The sequence below is a fragment of the Festucalex cinctus genome, chromosome 1 (assembly GCF_051991245.1).
Source record: "Festucalex cinctus isolate MCC-2025b chromosome 1, RoL_Fcin_1.0, whole genome shotgun sequence".
Classification (NCBI taxonomy): Eukaryota; Metazoa; Chordata; class Actinopteri; order Syngnathiformes; family Syngnathidae; genus Festucalex; species Festucalex cinctus.
Genome location: NC_135411.1, coordinates 59,933,767 through 59,952,733, shown reverse-complemented (window position 1 = coordinate 59,952,733; position 18,967 = coordinate 59,933,767). Strand labels below are relative to the sequence as shown.

At 42.1% G+C, this 18,967-nt stretch overlaps 1 protein-coding gene and 2 long non-coding RNA genes across 4 annotated transcripts in view; 1 reads left to right on the top strand and 2 right to left on the bottom strand.

The window, feature by feature from the left end:
• The first annotated feature begins 397 nt into the window (after positions 1 to 397).
• On the top strand, positions 398 to 2,663 carry LOC144004221 (uncharacterized). Its single transcript, XR_013279242.1, has 3 exons — positions 398 to 802; positions 1,172 to 1,258; positions 1,340 to 2,663. It is a non-coding gene; the product is annotated as an uncharacterized LOC144004221 (long non-coding RNA).
• LOC144004168 (uncharacterized) lies at positions 1,912 to 3,393 on the bottom strand. Its single transcript, XR_013279231.1, has 3 exons — positions 3,105 to 3,393; positions 2,436 to 2,666; positions 1,912 to 2,164 (listed from the first exon to the last, which is right to left on the bottom strand). It is a non-coding gene; the product is annotated as an uncharacterized LOC144004168 (long non-coding RNA).
• A 6,396-nt stretch (positions 3,394 to 9,789) lies between these two features.
• acin1a (apoptotic chromatin condensation inducer 1a) overlaps positions 9,790 to 18,967 on the bottom strand; it is a 34,909-nt gene continuing 25,731 nt past the window's right edge. Inside the window, exons 9-18 of one of the 2 annotated variants that reach the window (XM_077498091.1) lie at positions 18,370 to 18,409; positions 17,459 to 17,601; positions 17,238 to 17,384; positions 16,985 to 17,156; positions 12,896 to 13,041; positions 12,602 to 12,709; positions 12,417 to 12,524; positions 12,044 to 12,350; positions 11,873 to 11,973; positions 9,790 to 11,130 (exon numbers count right to left, since the gene is read on the bottom strand). In XM_077498091.1, the coding sequence (XP_077354217.1) occupies positions 10,798 to 11,130; positions 11,873 to 11,973; positions 12,044 to 12,350; positions 12,417 to 12,524; positions 12,602 to 12,709; positions 12,896 to 13,041; positions 16,985 to 17,156; positions 17,238 to 17,384; positions 17,459 to 17,601; positions 18,370 to 18,409 (1,605 nt within the window). In that variant the 3' untranslated portion in view covers positions 9,790 to 10,797. The remainder of the gene's footprint in view (positions 11,131 to 11,872; positions 11,974 to 12,043; positions 12,351 to 12,416; positions 12,525 to 12,601; positions 12,710 to 12,895; positions 13,042 to 16,984; positions 17,157 to 17,237; positions 17,385 to 17,458; positions 17,602 to 18,369; positions 18,410 to 18,967) is intronic. The other variant, XM_077498099.1, reaches the window with a different exon arrangement.

Here is an 18,967-nt window from a genome sequence, read left to right as displayed (position 1 = left end):
ATTAAAATGATTGAATGAAATGGTCAATAGCGTGCACTTATATATCAGCATAAAGTAGTTTTTAGTCGTTTTAACTCCTGCAACACCCAAAAGTTTTACTTTTTAACTTTAAAATGGCTTACGTTAAAATGACAATGTGTAATAGTTGACCACTAGATGTCGCTATATAGTAGAAAGCAGCCGAAGCGCATGCATTTCGAAGCACATTGAGTGACCACACTTTGCAAGCCTACCGCCAATCCATAGGTGTCAAACTGAATCCCTCGAGGGCCGCAGTCCTGCAGGTTTTTGAGGTTTCCCACTTTCAACACAGCTGACTCACATTTAAGCTCATCAGCAAGCTCTGCAGGAGCCTGATAATTATCCTGATCATTGAATCAGGTGTGTTGGAATAGGTCGCTTGCACATCGTAATGCATCATGGGAGTTTTTCCTTCGGGCGCCATATTGGGTGTCCGCCGGTTCACAAGGTACACTCGCGAGTTACACGGTAGAGCTTATCAACCTGATGTCATTTTCGCAGTATTTTCACGATTTACCGGAAGATCAAAAACAACGATACAGGCAGAAGGTGTCTCTGTGTGGCGGGATTGATCCTAATTACGTCCTGACCAAGGGTGATTTTTTTTTTTGACGGAGAAAGCTTGCTGGCCAAATGTGACATCTCTGGACATCTTTCCCTACCTCGTGTTGACAACATGCTCCATAACACGCCAACAAATCCCCGGAGGCTTACAATTATTTTGTAAGCGGGTGGATACAGAGTGTAAACTTTAACATCGCATCAGAAGAAACTGTTGCACGTAAGTAAACCACATGGTGTTGGTAATTCTGCACACAAAAATGTTGATTTGTTCTCAGGCTTCCTGTTATCATTGTGTTTACATGCACAGCTGGCTTTACCTGATGTGGTTTTTCTAATAATTTTATAACAGGCAAATATGGCAGAGCGTATAAGAATAAAAAGTAACTATGCACAGCCTCCCCGTGGCTTAATTAAATTTAATGCTACCCTTTCACTAGTTACATGTTACTTAATCAACTTATTCTAAATGGTTAAGGTTAACCACTCTCAGAGGACGTATTTTTAGTTTCAGTTTCCAGTACAATAAATCGTGTTCATGGTAACTACTGAGCATACTGACACCTTTTCTTATGATCTCACGGTTAAGGAGGCTGTCACAACACCCAATTTCTGTCTGGTGCCAGATGGCAACAATTCCCATCACTTGTCACGACAACACCAATAGTATTACCAGGTATGTATGGCTTTACTTTTTGTAGTTTCTTATTTAATTCTATGTTTCATATTTTCATTACAATGTTTGTAATATTTTCAGATTCAGGCACAGATGAGTTTAACTGGACAGGACTTCTGCGACTTTGTGGTGTGGACAAAGTGTGATTGAGCGAGTCCACCCAGATCGCTCGTTTTGGCCAGTTGGAAAAGCCAGAGTTTTTTTTTCCCAAAATCCCCTCCTTACCTGAACTGCTCGGGAGAGCATTTACTAGATCAGCAGTGGACTTCCAGTGTTCCTGCTCAGCCGCTGTCACCTACCACTTGCTCATGTACTTCAAAGATGCGGAATAAAGTAGTTTTTTTGTGCTGCAGCAGATTGTAAAATCAAATGATATCACTTGAAGTGTGCCAATCTAGACTGCCAAAAGGACAGTGGTTTTGTGACAAGTGTGAAACAAGGATTATTGGGAAAACTGTAACACAGTACTGGTACTTGTCTTACATTAAACAAATTTAAAAGAGAGCAACTTTTTCCTCTGTACATAGCATAATGAAAGTCATTGCGTACCCCATCAACATTACATCATACCGTCATCTCAGGATGGTAGGCACCTGTGCTAAAATAAACTACATTAATTAACCCTGAAATTACTACATCTAATCATTATTCACCTCATTTTTTGTGCTTTTAGAAATAATAGAGATTTATGCCATTACTTTAAGAGGGACCATATTGCACATTGAGTCAAATCCTGTCATTTGTATTATGTATAGCTTTGTAAACAAACCCAACAATAGAATTTGTATAAACGCTGCCTTTATTAGCGCCAAACAAACAGTCGCATGTTGTCCTCCTCCAATGCTTTGATGCTCGCCTTCGTTTCCATCATGTCATTGGCAATCAAGTCGGTGTGGCATGAGATCCCTAAAGAAAAAAATAAAGAAAAAATCACAAAAAAATACGGTACCAGTAATAGGTTTAATATAGTAAAGTAGTATAGTTTTTTTGTCAGTGTAAAAGAAATGTACACATTTTGTTGCATTTTTTAATGTATGAACATTGCTACAGGCAAATACTTATTTCTATAAACACTTCCAAATGTCTCTAAAATATAAGGTGCGTGTACACACACAAACAAACGCATACATTCACTCATGCATACAATATATCATGTAATGAATTCTGAGTGGCATACCAGAGTCAATGATGTCAGCAGTACTTGAGGGTACAGGTTACTGGAGCCATCTGGCTGCATAACTGCAACAATCTCTGCCACTTCGAGTCGTCTTTTCTTTGCTTGTCTCTCCTGTGCACGTTCATATCTTGGCACCGACTGGGCTGAGACATAGATGTTGTAACGTGGGACCCAACTTTAATGTTGGAGCCCAGTCGGGATGATTGGACAGAAAAACGGGCGCAGGGCGACCTGTTAAAATAAACAAATATATAAACAAATAAAATATGGAAAGACTGGTTATTTTACTGCAGTAGGGTGGCCGTGAATAAGTTCTTTAGCATGATGTGTAGGCTACCGGGGGTCTGTTTTCTTGCATCACCCCCGGGGGTCTGTTTTCTTGCATCAGCCCCTTCTCTTTTTTTTTTCCAAGTTTACATTTTGCCACCAAAAAACATGTTATCGGCATTAAAAGCCCAAGACTAATCAATCCAATTTCAGCAGTAAACACTTTGCACTGGCACTACTTGGGTGAAAATGTTCGATGTTAGCTTTCGGCTAACGTCCGCTAGCCAGCTTGTACTACCGAACTTGCTTGCTCATGAATCCAAAACATAAGCAACTTGCCCATATATGGGCGGTCGAAACGTTATTAATCCTCATGCATTAAATAAAGGTAAACAAGCTTACCGCTCACAAAGTGATCGCTGCACACACGAGCCCAAAGTAACGACTTCCCTCCGGAGTCCGCACTCCTGTCTCCAGGCCCTGGTTCCTAATTATTTTCGGAATTCGGAAAAAAGACCGACCATTTTCCCCCTTGGCTTTGTTCGAACAGCCAACGATGCAGCAACAATGTACCATTTTAATCGCAGAAAACAAACGTGATAGATACGTGTTAGACCGAATCGCTACGTAAATGGAGGCCACCCAGCATGGCGACTACGAGAAATCCGAGGCGGAAGTGACGACATGTGCAAGCGACCTATAGAGATACCTCGAAAACATGCAGGACTCTGGACTGGATCTTGACACATGTCAGTCCTATGGGTATATGTCACGGAGGAGGCGGGACTTCCGACTACCGGGTTTCACACATCAGCTTTGTTTCCGGTTCCTGTTTGCGACGTGTGGACCGCTGTCCTACGCTTCCGCCTTTGTGCCCCTCGGTTGCGCATTCCCGTTGACAGGTGCGAGTATGTAGTGCTCCATTGGCCAAAGATTTCAGAGAACTGAGACACCCTGTTGGGGGACGCAAGGGTGGAGATTAGTCAACAAATGCGTGGAAGGTTATCTACCCGGAGCTATCATTAGCCTTTGGCTAAAAACAACAATGGAGAACATTCCCTTAGTGCAGACGTAGTAGTTTCTGGTCATATTGGAGGGATTCGACTGGTCGTGTGGTCTTCCACAAAGTCTGATGACATTTTTCGTAGTATTTGAGGGTTTAGGGAAGGGATTAAACCAGACAGTACATGTCTCTCTTGTGTCTCTCTTACACAGGCCATGACTACAGCAGGTCGATCGGGATAACAGCTATCACTTATACAGTTTAACCATTTTTATTGATCTTTTTTCTTTCTTGGCTTTGGATAACCACACAATGCACCACCGGGAGCTAAATTGCTTTGTTTGCTCGCAGCAAAACGCTCATGCCGACACATCTTGTGTCTTGATTGGTTTACTAGGTCATGCGGGCGTGGTCGACGCTAAGGTAAATTTTTATTTTGCGTGAGCGAACGAGCGAGTGATGGCGACTTGGCAACCGGGGTGAAGTACTGTGAACGATTCTGAAAGACGAGTGACAAGAGATTTAGTCAGAGCCATAGGCTGGAGTGGCTAACAAGAGCGGCAAGTAGGAGATGCTAGTTTAAAAAAAAAAAAGATCACAGGACTCAGCAACAACCACCTGCAGGCCTCTGCTGTGGCAGGTAAGCGGCGATCAACACATTGTCCAACTGATGCATCCACCACCTGGGCTAACTACATTTTCAAAACTGTCCTTTGGGCATCCGTAGCAGGAAAATGGCGGCAAAACATGTCAGCCTCCTGCCATGTAATATAATTAGTGATTACTAGACTGACAATATATATAGTGCAAATTCACGAAAGTCGGAAGTCCCGCCTCTTCTGTCCCATATACCCCATTAGTTCAACATTAGATGGCGCTAAAGATTTCACAGTGTCACTTTAAATGCATTGTGATCCAAGACAGTTATTGCATATATTGGTGTTGTACATAATACAATTCTCCACAGTGACGGGCATCAGTCATCCTAAAGCTAATGCTAGCTAGCTGAAGAGGCATTCTCTCAACCAGCTTTCATTTTTTTTCTTAATCGGGTGAGAGAGAGGCTAACGACAGAGGTGTTAATACACTGGAAAGATGGGATTTATTTTGACTGTAGGCCTACTGCTTTGATTGAAAGCTTGTTAGCTGGCTAACTAGCTAGTATTCACATAAATGTGTACAGTATCCAATTATGTCTGATGGAACCCACTTCCAAGTTATTAGATTGGCGAAACCGCTTGCCGCCCCTACATGACGCATGCGCACTCACCACACAGCTACGTCACACACATTGAGCTCTCACTTAAAGAGACAGTACACATATTACGCCATTTCATTATGATCTGAGTGCAAAGTTAGATTCTTGAATTCCCATTTGAATCACCATCGATTCATGAACAGCCCTAGTTACATTACAGCTCATTCTATGTTTTTGTAATCTTAGATTTGATATAACTCAGATCGGGTTGGCTCCAGTTCTTTTGGCAACCTTAATGACTGAATACTGGCAGTTGAGAAATGGAGATGATCTTGAATGGTGGCAGGTGATGAGCTTAATCACTTGGCCACAAAAGCTCTTGTACTAGATCTGATATTCAAGTAGTTGTAACTCGTGTGCAAGAATTTAAAATGTCATAGTGAATATTCTGTGTGGCTTATATGGGTGATTTATTTCATGGTTTACCATAGAAGATGCTCTCAACAGTGCACTTTCACTCACCACTAGCCGCTCGGAGATGAATTTTAACAGTCAAAAGCGAAAAGGAGGTTTTGTGTTGGGTGTGGTGTAGTGGGTGCAGTCTCGCAGAGGGAGGTATTGTGTGGGTGAACAAAAAACAAAAACAAAAAAAAAGCAGGTGCAAGGAAGTTGAACAATCAACATTGGACTTTTTCTTTCCCCCAAACCGTCTGCCTCATGCGGCCTGGTTTTTTCCCAAAGCCCGGCAGGAAAACACCTCTGACATGACATGCTGATTCAGGCTCTCTCCTTCCTGGTTGTGCTCCAAGGCCAACTGGCCTCCTCCTGACCTAGTCTTATCCACAAAGAAACCCCCTCCCCAATGGGAACTAGTGAAGATAGTGGACTCATTTCATGTCTGAGCCCTTTTCACTCGGATCACGAGTTATCCTGCAAACCTGGTGCACGTTTTTTTTTCCTCCCCTTTCTCCCCACAACTCTGCGTTTACTGCCGCCGCATCTGGTTTCCATAAGTAAAAAGATGTCATCACAAAGAAGGGCGACTGGAGGGGTTTGTATGAGGCCAAAATCAGTGTGACAAGATGGCTTTGATTTGATCGCGTCTCCTCTCGTGTTTCCTCCCAGCTTGGCCTCGCGATGAGAGGGAATCTATAAGATGTATCAAAGAGGCCACATGAGAGGTTGTCTTTGAAAGAGGAGCTTCGTGGGTGTGTTGATGCACACGAAGACCGATGCGGTTTCACCGTGGAGGGGAGGGATGCGTGGGAGGGGGCTGCTTACAGGGCGAAAGAATATTGCTTTTATGGCATACTTCTTACCAAGAGTGGTCTTGCTCAGCTCAGCTGACTGGTCTGTACCGTTGACCCCAAATCTGGACCAAATGCAGGTGGTCCGTTGGTGGTGCTACATGAGTTGCTGACTCCCTCTAATTTGTGAACCTGTTGATCTTTGAGTCTTTTGGACACCTCACGAGCAACTCACAATGATTTTTTAAGATTATTGATAGCAGTGACAAACTGTTGTTGTCATTTTTTTGTTTGTGGTGAGTGCCTTGGGGGGCATTTAATCAGGAATGCCCAAATAAAGGGCAGTTTGTAGTGTCTATTTTCTTTATTATTCTTGTAAACCCGATTTAAATACATCCAGATGAGCGAAATTTTGCTAAATTTCAAAAGTCTCCCAAAAGTAGATGAGTAATGTGCTCTAATGATGATCAAATGGAGAACTGCCACAGCTCAACTTGAAGCAGCTGAGACACACAAGTTTAACCAAAACAAGGCACATACTTTCAGGAAAGCAAAGCATTTAGGAAGAGACACCTGTAGACGCACACAAAAATAAAGTTCACAAACTCGACTTCACACATACACATTGCCAGGAAATTGGCGAGGTTATAAAACAGGCAAGAACCATATTTGGACATGACCATGAGCTCATTGCCAGGACGTGGACACCAGTGTCATACTTGAGAAGGCCAAATAGAGACATTAATGGCTAGCTCATTACAGGGAAATCAGCTTACAGCTCTATTCTAGTTCCTGACCGATCGGAGACTTTGTCAGAATACTGCTTAAAAAAAACACACACAAAAAAAAACACTGTGTATCTTCCAGACAGTACTCTCAGACAGGGGTATGCATTTTGGACAAATACAGTATTTTTATAATAAAGAACACTCAATTTCAACAACAACAACAACAACAACGACAACAACAACAATAATAATAATAATAATAATAATAATAATAATAATAATACTCAATTTCAACAACAACAACAACAACAACAACAACAATAATAATAATAATAATAATAATAATAATAATAATAATAATAATAATAATAATAATAATAATAATAATGGACTTAGACTTGACTTTATTGATCCCTTTGGGATGGCTCCCTCTGGGAAATTGACATGTCCCGCAGCAATGAGAACAGATAATAAAATAAAAAATAATTCAATCAATCAATAAATAAGGTTATTACACCAGAGATTGAATTAATAATAATAATAATAATAATAATAATAATAATAATAATAATAAATAAAATGAAACATAAAAATTCCATCAATCAATAAGGTTATTACACCAGAGATTGAATTAATAATAATAATAATAATAATAATAATAATAATAATAATAATAAGAAGAAGAAGAAAAATAAAATAAAAAATAAAAATTCAATCAATCAATAAATAAGGTTATTACACCGGAGATAGAATTAAATAAATTAAAGTACAGTAAAGTGCCATATTTGTGAATTAGGGATGTTCGATACTACTTTTCAGACCAATACCGATACTAAACTCTTAAGTAGTCACCAATACCGATACCAAATACCGATACCACTATTACATAAAATTCCATCCAAAAATTACAGGTAATTTTAAAGAAATTAATGGCAGTTTTCTATTCCTCTAATTTCTAGTTCCTGATCGTAAAACAGCCAGAAGTGCAGCCAATACTGGTATCGGCCACCATCACGAGTACCCATACCTTAAAATTAGGCTGGTACCAATACCTGGTATCGGCACTCTACAGCCCTAATAATAATAATGTTAGTAATAATAATAATAATAATAATAATAATAAAATATTTTTTTAAAAACTGTTCATGTATTTTAAAGTGAGCAAATTTAGGAATTCAGCAAAAGGAATCATATATTTCCAAAACTCTGTAATGACACAAACGGCATGGCACAGGGATTCTCCATCTTTTTTCATACATCATATTCTACATGATCCCTTCCAGGTGAGAAAATAGATATCTCATGCCTTTTATTGTGGAAAAATGCCTTAAAATCTCTTTTAAAAGACATTTATAAGAAATATGGATTTTGTTCTAAAAAAAAAAGGCCAAAAAGCAATTTCAGTAATGCAGGGATGTCATATTAATGTGACAATGCAACACAATCATATCAGAGGTTTTAATGGAGCTAAAGCCAATATAGGTTATCAATTCATCGGTTGACTCCCGTTGCTTATTGCTGTACTGCTCCCCCACACTTTTTTTTTTTTTTTAAATGTGCAAAGTCGGACTCAGCTGTTACACAAACATTACCTCGATTTTCAGGGCCCCTCCCTCATAAAAATTATTATTATTTTTAAATATTATTTAAAGCCATTTTTGTTGTCAGTCTCAGTTCACACACACTTTAATAATAATAATAATAATCGTTTCGACGGCTCCTCTTTCCCTTTTCATTCAATGGATTATTATTCCATCTTGCTACATGTGCAGACTGGTGGCAAAGGAAACTTGTTGGCAGTTTTGTGGAAAATGAAGATGAAAATTATACTGTTTAAATATTTGTTAAATTGACCTTACCTTTTGCATTGTCTTCCTTTTTTTTTGTAGTACAGGGTAAGCAAGCAGAACTTGTTTGCTTCTGGCGACAACTGGGTTTGCCTTAATGGGGGCCCTATATGTGCTTCTATTAACGAATATATTGCAAATTGTTTGTGGGCCCCCACTCTACTGCTTATGGACTCCGGAGGTCCCCTAACATCAGTTTGGGAAGTAAAGTATACTTTTTCAAAGGACCAAAGACACAGGACGACTTATTTAACTTACCCCATGTGAAATTTTGTTTTGCATTAAAATGAACCACTGCAAAGATACAATAAGCTGTTTAAGTAAAGCTTACTGAAAGTATTTGCATCATTAGCCTGTACACGCGTCCTTCTATATGTAGTCTCGATTAGAACTGTATTATCTCCATACTTGAAAGACGTCTGAACTGCCCTAGTTGTTTGTCTGCCAGATAAGATGGCAGCGGATTCACCAGTCCAGACGCGTGGACTTGCATCAGGGCACAAAAATGTCATGCTCAGCGACCAATGGGCTGTAATTACACAGGAGCTCAACTGTGGTCTGCAGGATGAACGTCAAGAGCAGAAAAATGGAGCAGAGAGGACAAAGGGGGCAAAGGCAAACTCGTGATTTACACGCAAGGAAGCGGTGGGGAGGAAATGAGCGTATTCAATAGAAGAGCATTAGAACACCATCAGACATCTTTGATTTGGCAAGACTGCAGCACGTGTCGGTATTTGGATTTTCAACAACAATCTTGTGATGATGAACGCCATCTTGTGGACGACTGGTGTAACAGCATCGGACTGCTGTTACAATGGCTCCTCCGTTTACGACAATCTTCTCTTAACCACTAGTGGCGTTAGAACTTAGAATTCCTATTAGTAAGTATGGCAATCAATGATTTGGGTAAATTAGTTCATCACATCGTAAACTGAGGAAATCCTTCATTTAGGCAGTGAACAGTGCTTGCTGTATAGATCATTCAGGAAAAATGTTGTTACTTTTGAGAAAACTGTGCCACAACCTCGAATTGGGAGGAAACAGAAAACATCGGCAGGCCACAATTTTCATTTACCAATTTTTTTTTTAATTATTTGTACATTCACCACTGATAGGCGTAATCAAAGAAGAAATTAAAAAAAATCAAAAAACACATTTGTACTAAAATGGTAAAATAAAAACAACATTAAAACCATTGGTGAGAAAACTGAAAATAGTACAAGCTCCCCTCGATGGCCGGTGTAAGCGCTACATGGTGAGAGCATTGATGACCTCAAGGGAAGAGAACGATCATATATGAGATAATAAATGAATTTGGCGCGACTGAAAAAAAATGTCGCCTCCAGTCTCCAAGAAGACTTCTTTTTTTCTTCTCCAAACAGCTGGAGAGAGGAACACTGCATTGCCTAAGATCAAAATACTCCAAAGCTGCCTCAGTTAAAAACATATGATTAAAATGTCTGTACAGAATGCCGCATGTTGGCCACATTTCAGCACGTCTTGGCAAAGAGACGAGCTTTCACTTTCTCTGTCTCTGTAGGCAGGACGGCTGAGACGATTGTTGGTTTACCATGCAGCAATAAGTCCTCCTCATCCAAAGTGCAAGCCTGTTCAATGTGGAGGCAAAGCGCAAATGATGGCACCAATACTTTCGGTCAGAAGGGGAGGATGAGGATAAGGAATTACCCAGCGTGCCGTACTGCGATGCTGCATGGATGAAAGTCAAAAGTAACAGTGATGGCAAAATGCATGAAGACGATATACATCAAACCTTGACAAACTGCAACTTTTCTGGTCCCCTTTCAACATTTCTGCATGTGTGTGTGTCTGTGTTTTTACGGATTCCCCCCAGACTGGTCCCCGTGATGGTTAAGGTTAGGAGCTCGGAAATGCATCATGTCAATGAGATGTCCCCACGAAGATACAAAGACAAAGGTGTGAGTGTGTGTACATGTGCTTGGAGGTGAGAACCGAGAGAGGGTTGGTCCTTTGCTGGGTCTCAGTTGGAACAAAGTACACGCGGTAGAGGAAAGCAGATGGAAGAGGTCGATGGAGACAGTTCCATCAGCTGATTAGCGCCGCCTGTCTCGCGGGTCGCTGCGGCTTCGGGAGCGCCTGCTGCCCCCTTCGCCGCTGGCCCCCGGCCTTCGGTAGCCATCCCTGTGTTTGTCAGCGTCCCTCTCCCTCTCCCTGTCCCTGTCTTTACCTCTGTCCCTGTCCCGCTCTCTCTCTCGCTCCTTGTCTTTTGCCCCCTCGCTCCGGTCACCCGTTGTGACACCTCCACCTTTGCTTCTCTCCTTGCGCTCCTCTTTCCTTTTTTTCTCCTCCTCCTCTTGCTGCTGCTGTTTCAGGCGTTTCTCGCGTTCCTTCATCCGCTCCGCTCTGGCGGCTTCCTTCTCGGCGAACTGAAATCAAGATGAATGATTCAAAGTCTCGTTAACTTTTGGACCACTAAAAGCATTTAATAACGATTAGTAAAATCATGATGTTTGCAGCCATAAACGTTAAATGGCGTCAATGTTTTTTTATTTTTTGCAATGCAAAGTCTAAGTGCAGCACTGCCTGGTCAATGGGTTGTGGAATCAAAGCCACCCATATGGCCAGCAGATGGCATCATTGTATCTCTTTCCAATGGGCTGCCGGTTTATGAAATTACAATGAAACATGGAATCTGATGAATTCTGATTAAATAGAACGTTTTCAAGGATGACGTGAATGATCAAAGCGTTTGTCACATTAAATCAAATTCACAGAGTGTCACCAAATAAAAAAATATTAGTGTCAAAGTCACTGTTGTAGAGAAAATGTATCTTCACAAAAAGCTTGTTTTCTTATCTTTTCAATTTTTGCTCAATATTACTCAAATTACCTATTTTCAAATGGTGATTATTAAAGAACGGAATAAGATAGAAACATACTTTTTTTTTCTACTGAAAGAATGGAATGTGATCTTTCATGTGGTACCAAGCTTGTATATGTAGTAAAAGAACACAATATTCGTTTGCTTTAAAAGATGAGTTAAAATGTTCGAAATCGGCTGGCACTGTGGGGATTTTTTTCCCTTTTTTTGTTTTTTGTTTTGATAATGTGTGGCAGTAAGAGTTAAACAAAACAAAACAAAACAAAACAAAATGTGAGTGTTTGTACCTGTTCATCTGTAAGCGGAAGCCAGTAGATGCAAGGGGCTGCTTTAGTTTTCCGGAAAAGGTCATCAAGAAGCTTTGCAGGGGGTTCCTCGGCAGCTTTCTCTGCAGAAACGGACACAAACAGTCTGCCTTGCGTCTAACGAGTACTACCTGGTCACCTCTCGTCCGTTACCTTTCTTTTCAGTCTTCTTCTCCTTGCTCTTCCCGCTCTCCTTGCGCCGCCTCTCCCTCGAGCGTGATCTGCAGGGACCTCCCTCGCCGTCATTCCGCGCTTTCCCAAACTCCCGCACCTTGTCACGGTCCCACTCCCGCTCTGAGCGCGCCTTCTCCCTGCGCTCCATTTCCCGCTCGCGTTCGGCCCACTGGTCTCGCTTGGAAAGGAGGGGAGGAATGCCCGCCGCTTGGAAACGGTTGGAAACGAGCCACTGGTCCTCCATGACAGGTTTCTCCGCTGCGCCCAAACCTTTGTGGAAGTCCAGCTACAAAACACAGGCGTGGTCAGACTCACAGTTTACATGCTCAACACGCAAAAAGAAATTGATTACCTCATCCTGCTGGCAGAAGTCCACATTAAGAAATTTTGGGTTACTCTGAGGCCACTTGACTCCATGAAGAGCGTCTCGTGTAGCAAGCGCCTCCTCGGAAGTTGAGTACTAGACAGAGCGAGGTGTCGAGTTTACTCTCCTTGTAGTCGTTCCATGAAATTGCCACATGATTAAAAGTAACTCACAGTGACGTAGCAGTGAGATTTGATTTTGTCGATCCAGAAGCCGTCCTCCACCAGGGTGCCAGTTCGGCCCAGCAATTCCTTCAGTTGCCCGAGAGTAAACGGCCTTACCTAAACAATTTCAATGCATAACACAGTCATTCATACATTAGTATTCAACCAAGACTCAAAGCTGTAATGGACATAGTAACTTACATTATAACAGGTATGTCTTTCTCAATGATAAATGAGAAAAGATTGATGACAAAATGTGTAGACATGATGAGTGATTGATTACATTTGACATTCATTTCTCACCAGGTTGCTAACGTGAACAATGCTGGAGACTTTGCCACGTGGAGGCGAGGGTTGGCGGGCGGTGCGCACGGGGTCGTCAATGGTGATGGACACACTTGTTCTTTGCTGACTGATGGAGCGACGAATGAGGCTGTTGCCTGTGGCCACTAAAAGAGGAATGGGAATAGAATCAGGGCAGTGGGAGAAATCTATCGCTGACACACCATTGGATTCCAATTCAGAGGGATGCATTTGATTCTTGCAACATATTTTTTTTCTGAGAAATTATTTTCTGACAGTATGACTAAATTTTACTATTTTAAAAATGGGTTATTATAAAAATAATATTTAATAGGGGTGTCAAAATTAGTGTGTTATTTTTTAGTTAAAGGTGTATTCAAGGATCTTTTGTCTCTCCATCTTCGGGGTGGATCATCTTAACAATTGGTTCTCGATCCCGTCAATCAATCTGCCGCAACGACCTCGTGCGTGCTCGTTCTTAGCTGAGCATGCGCACCCTCCCCCGGCCCCACCCTCGCGGACGAGCAGGAGAGCTGATAGGATGCCTGCCATGCGCATTTTTAAAAAAGTGACAAACGGACGTTTGGCTTCTACTTTTTGAGAAGATCCTTGAATACATCTTTAATTTAAAGTTCCTTTACCACCATTAATTTTTTTAATGCACCATGAATGCCCCTTCCTTGGAAAGCCTGTACTGGGGGAATTCCAGTTGCAACGCAGCATATGCATGCATATGTGTGTGGAGACTGAGGACATGTTGTATTTTACAATTTTAAAAATGCGCAGAATTTCACGTTACTTCATGTTAAGGATTGGATAGCTCTTAACTCATTTGCTCCCAGCCATTTTCACAGAAGCAATCCCGTTCGCTCCCAGCTGTTTTACTGGATTTTGACTGATTTTGTAAGGCCCACAGAATATTGTGTTCAATTGCTAAAAAAACAAACATGGAACCTACCAAAAGAAAGATTAAATTATTTTGTTTCATCAAGACAAAAAAAAAAATGCCCGAAAGACCTCTCCAGGGAGGCGTCCAGGAGGCATCCGAACCAGATGCCGGGGCCACCTCAGCTGGCTCCTCTCAACGTGGAGGAGCAGCGGCTCGACTCTGAGTCCCTCCCGGATGACCGAGCTTCTCACCCTATCTCTAAGGGAGAGCCCGGACACCCTGCGGAGGAAACTCATTTCGGCCAATTGTATCCGGGATCTCGTTCTTTCGGTCACAACCCACAGCTCGTGACCATAGGTGAGGGTGGGAACGTAGATCGACCGGTAAATCGAGAGATTTGCCTTTTGGCTCAGCTCCTTCTTCACCACAACGGACCGATACAGAGTCCGCATTACTGCAGATGCTGCACCGAGCCGCCTGTCGATCTCCCGCTCCATCCTACCCTCACTCGTGAACAAGACCCCAAGATACTGAAACTCCTCCACTTGGGGCAGGATCTCATCCCGGAGAAGACACGCCACCTTTTTCCGACTGAGGACCATGGTCTCAGATTTGGAGGTGCTGATCTTCATCCCAACCGCTTCACACTCGGCTGCGAACCGCTCCAGTGAAAGTTGGAGATCCCGGCTTGATGAAGCCAACAGCACTATATCGTCTGCAAAGAGCAGAGATGCAATGCTGAGGCCACCACACCGGACCCCCTCAACGCCTCGGGTGCACCTAGAAATTCTGTCCATAAAAATTATGAACGGAATCGATGACAAAGGGCAACCTTGGCGGAGTCCAACCCTCACTGGAAACGAATCCGACTTACTGCCGGCAATGCGGACCAGACTCTGGCAACGGTCGTACAGGGACCGAACAGCCCGTATCAGGGGGTTCGGTACCCTGTACTCCCGAAGCACCCCCCACAGGACTCCCCGAGGGACACGGTCGAACGCCTTCTCCAAATCCACAAAACATGTGAACTGGATGAGCGAACTCCCACGCACCCTTGAGGACCCTGCCGAGGGTGTAGAGCTGGTCCACTGTTCCACGGCCAGGACGAAAACCACACTGCTCCTCCTGAATCCGAGATTCGACCTCCCGACGGACCCTCCTCTCCAGCACCCCTGAATAGACCTTACCAGGGAGGCTGAGGAGTGTGATCCCTCTGTAGTTGGAACACACCCTCCGGTCCCCCTTCTTAAAAAGGGGGTCCACCACCCCGGTCTGCCAATCCAGAGGCACTGTCCCCGATGTCCACGCGATGTTGTAGAGGCGTGTCAACCACGACAGCCCCACAACATCCAGAGCCTTTAGGAACTCCGGGCGGATCTCATCCACCCCCGGGGCCCTGCCACCGAGGAGCTTTCCAACCACCTCAGTGACTTCGACCCCAGAGATAGGAGAGCCCACCTCAGAGTCCCCAGACTCTGCTTCCTCAAAAGGAGACGTGTTGGTGGAATTGAGGAGGTCTTCGAAGTATCCCCCCCACCGATTCACGACGTCCCGAGTCGAGGTCAGCAGCACCCTATCGCCACTATACACAGTGTTAATGGTGAACTGCTTTCCTCTCCTGAGACGCCGGATGGTGGACCAGAATTTCCTCGAAGCCGTCCGTAAGTCGTTTTCCATGGCCTCACCGAACTCCTCCCATGTCCGAGTTTTTGCCTCAGCAAACGCTGAAGCCGCGTTCCGCTTGGCCAGCCGGTACTTGTCAGCTGCTTCCGGAGTCCAACAGGCCAAAAAGGCCTGATAGGACTAATTTTTCAGCTTGACGGCATCCCTTACCAGCGGGTTCGAGGATTGCCGCCACGACAGGCACCGACCACCTTACGGCCACAGCTCCGATCGGCCGCCTCAACAATGGAGGCGCAGAACATGGCCCATTCGGACTCAATGTCCCCCACCTCCCCCGGGACAAGCTCTGTCGGAGGTGGGAGTTGATGCTCTTTCTGACAGGGGATTCCGCCAGACGTTCCCAGCAGACCCTCACAATACGTTTGGGTCTGACAATGTTTTTTCAACATGGCCCTGGTTGATCTCCTTTGCTCTGCTTCCACCTGTTGGCCGTTTGTGCAATAACTACCATTTCTGCAACCATTATTTGCAGTTGAGAGGCTGCATCAAAGACTTCTGTATGCTCTAGCATAAAAAAACAACAACAAAACTCATAAATACGTCTTTAGGACACGTAAAACATAAAACAACAAAACAAAAACAAAAACGTATGTACAAGTTATTGCGAGCAAATGAGTTTAGATGAAAAGAAAAATGCACTAAGTCATCTTACAAATGCAATTATGCCATCTAGTGGCAGAATAATGACCGCAACACAAATCAATGTCACACTTGTTTTTTTTACAGTACATTTTTTTAATTTTTATTATGAAATGACTGTATTAATGACTAAAAGATGCAGCCATATATCTATTAGGTTAAAATGTTTTACACTTTTGTGTTAAGAGCATGAAACTTGAAAAAAATAATATTTTACTGTATATTTAATTTTACATTATTAACTCATTCACTCCCAGCCATTTTCACAGAAGCAGTCCCGTTCGCTCCGGGTTGTTTTACTGGATTTTGACTGATTTTGCAAGGCCCACATAATATTGTGTTCTATTGCTATAAAAGCGTGGAACCTATTAAAAGAAAGATTAAAGTCTCTTCTTTCATCAGGAAAAAAAAAGTATGTTTCTATCTGTTTCCGTTTTGCAGCAATTAGCATTAGAAGAGAGCTAAGTTTCATCAATTTTCACAAATCTATTCAAAATTGTAAGTAATTGAGCTGTTTTTCTAGATGGCCCTGGTTGATCTCCTTTGCTCTGCTGCCACCTGCTGGCCGTTTGTGTAATAAGTACAATTTCTGCAACCATTCTTTGCAGTTGAGAGGCCTCATCAAAGCCTTCTGTATGCTCTAGCATAAAAAACAAAAAAACGTATAAATACATCTTTGGGACACTTAGAACATTTAAAAAAAAAAACATATTTACACGTTATTGGGAGCAAATGAGTTAAGAACAGATAAAAAAAAAATGGTGATCAATCATGAGCTAACCATTGAGGTCGTGATTAAGTACAATTAAAATTTGTAATCGCCTGACACCCTTATTTAACGTAAGAAAAACAAACACAAGCTGTAAAATATATATTACCAGTGCTGATTTCTCCGTCCGGGCTGGGCTGTGCTGGTGATTGTGTTTGCATATCTTCCACAGGTTTCTCTTGATGAGACTCCGTCAAACTGTGGTCTACTTGAATGTCATTTTCCTCCACGTCCTCACATGGTCTCTTCTGACCATTCTCTTGGTTGTCTGAGGGCACCTCCTTCCATTGAGAGATGAGGTCAGCTCGTCGCCATTCAAGTTAGCAGCAAAAGGCACACATTCAAGTAGCTGTATATCCTACCTGGGTGACGGTGCGCCGGATCTGAAGGTCCTGCTCAGAGGACCCTTGATCTTCTTCCTCAGCATCATCAGACAGAACGACTTCCTCGGGATGCAGGTCCACAACGGCATCTTGGCCTGAACCTGGCCGGATTTCTGGGATCAGAGACTGGCAACAAAGTACCTTATGAGCGATTTTCAGTCAAGACGTAAGAGTGTCAGTCACAATATGGTTCTTCGTACCTTAAGTGAATCTGTGCTGATGCTGATGGAAGGTTTCTTGGCGGCGACCACGGTGCTGGAACCCCACCTCCTCTTGCGACCAGCTGCAGTTCCAGATTCCTGATCGCCATCTGTACTGCCTGTGCCAGGAGACGACTTACTGCCTGCCATTGCAGCAACACATTTTAATAAGGAAATTATAACTAGAGCTGTCAAACGATTAAATTTTTTTTCTAATCAGATTAAATCATCTTAGAATTTGGATTAATCACGATTTATCGCTTAATTAAAAATGATTTTTTAATCAACATATTTTTACCCACCAAATTTAAAGAGTACCAGTTATGTGTCAATTCTTTTCACATTTAACGTTATGAGGATGTCTTCAACATTTTTTAATCCAATACACTCGCTCATCCGCCTATTTTTCTAATCAGTTAATTACTTGCATAATTTTTTTAAAAAAATGACAAAAATGACCCTGAGAGTTTGACATGAACAAATATTCTGAAAGTCCTACGCAAACATTTATTAAATTCTTTACTTTAACACATTTATTGTGGTCAAAATTAAGAGTGTGATTAATTTGTGTTAATACATGATTAATGCAATAATTTGTTGTGATCAATTAATTAGTTAACGCTTCAACTTTGACAGCCATAATTATAACGTAAATTATTTAACAATATTTTTTTTATTTGAACTCTTCATTAGGATAGTGGAGAACACAGCAGATTTTTAACTCTAAACTGAATTACTTGTCTAGTGATATAATTCAACTCATTCAAGTATTTTAGATTTTAGTCAAGTAAGTCACAGGTCCTGAAATTGACTATTTGAGTCCTCCCTGCAGCAGACTGAATCTTTGATCGAATCTGTGCAATAAAAATAAACAAAGACATTAAAAAGAGACAAACAGACGATGTACGTACTGCTAATAGAGATCTTCCGAGCTGAGAAGGCTTTGTGTGCCTGAAACACAAAGAAAAGTAACCTGATATAAGGGAGAAAAGTTTAAGGGTGCAAGCAGAAGATAACAGGAAGTAGAAAGCCAGTAAATGAAAACTGATGAGCAAATTTCAAGATACCGATGTCATGGAGCACTGATGGTTTTTGACAGGCATAAAAATATTCATAATTTGTGTTGACTACACATTCTACATAAACAGAGTTCAGCTTGGTTAAAATACTAGAGCTGCATCCCTAACATTTTTTAATTAAAATTGGGCAGACTTTGTTGCCCAGAGTGTCCCTCTGCAGCAGGGGTTCTGCAGAGACCTTTGAAGGGGCTGGGACTTAAAAGTTGAAAGGGGATCATGGAACTAAAGTGAGACACTCAACATTTCAAACACCTTCAGTAATACAGCAATAATAGTCATAAAATATCAACAATGCATTCATAACACCAGATTTCTCCTTATTTTATTTCACCATCCTCATAAAAGGGAAAATACATTCTTTAAAAGGAAGGTGTTTTCTTTTCAATTTTTAAATTTAATTTTAGTGTTCAAATGTTGACTTTCAGTCAAA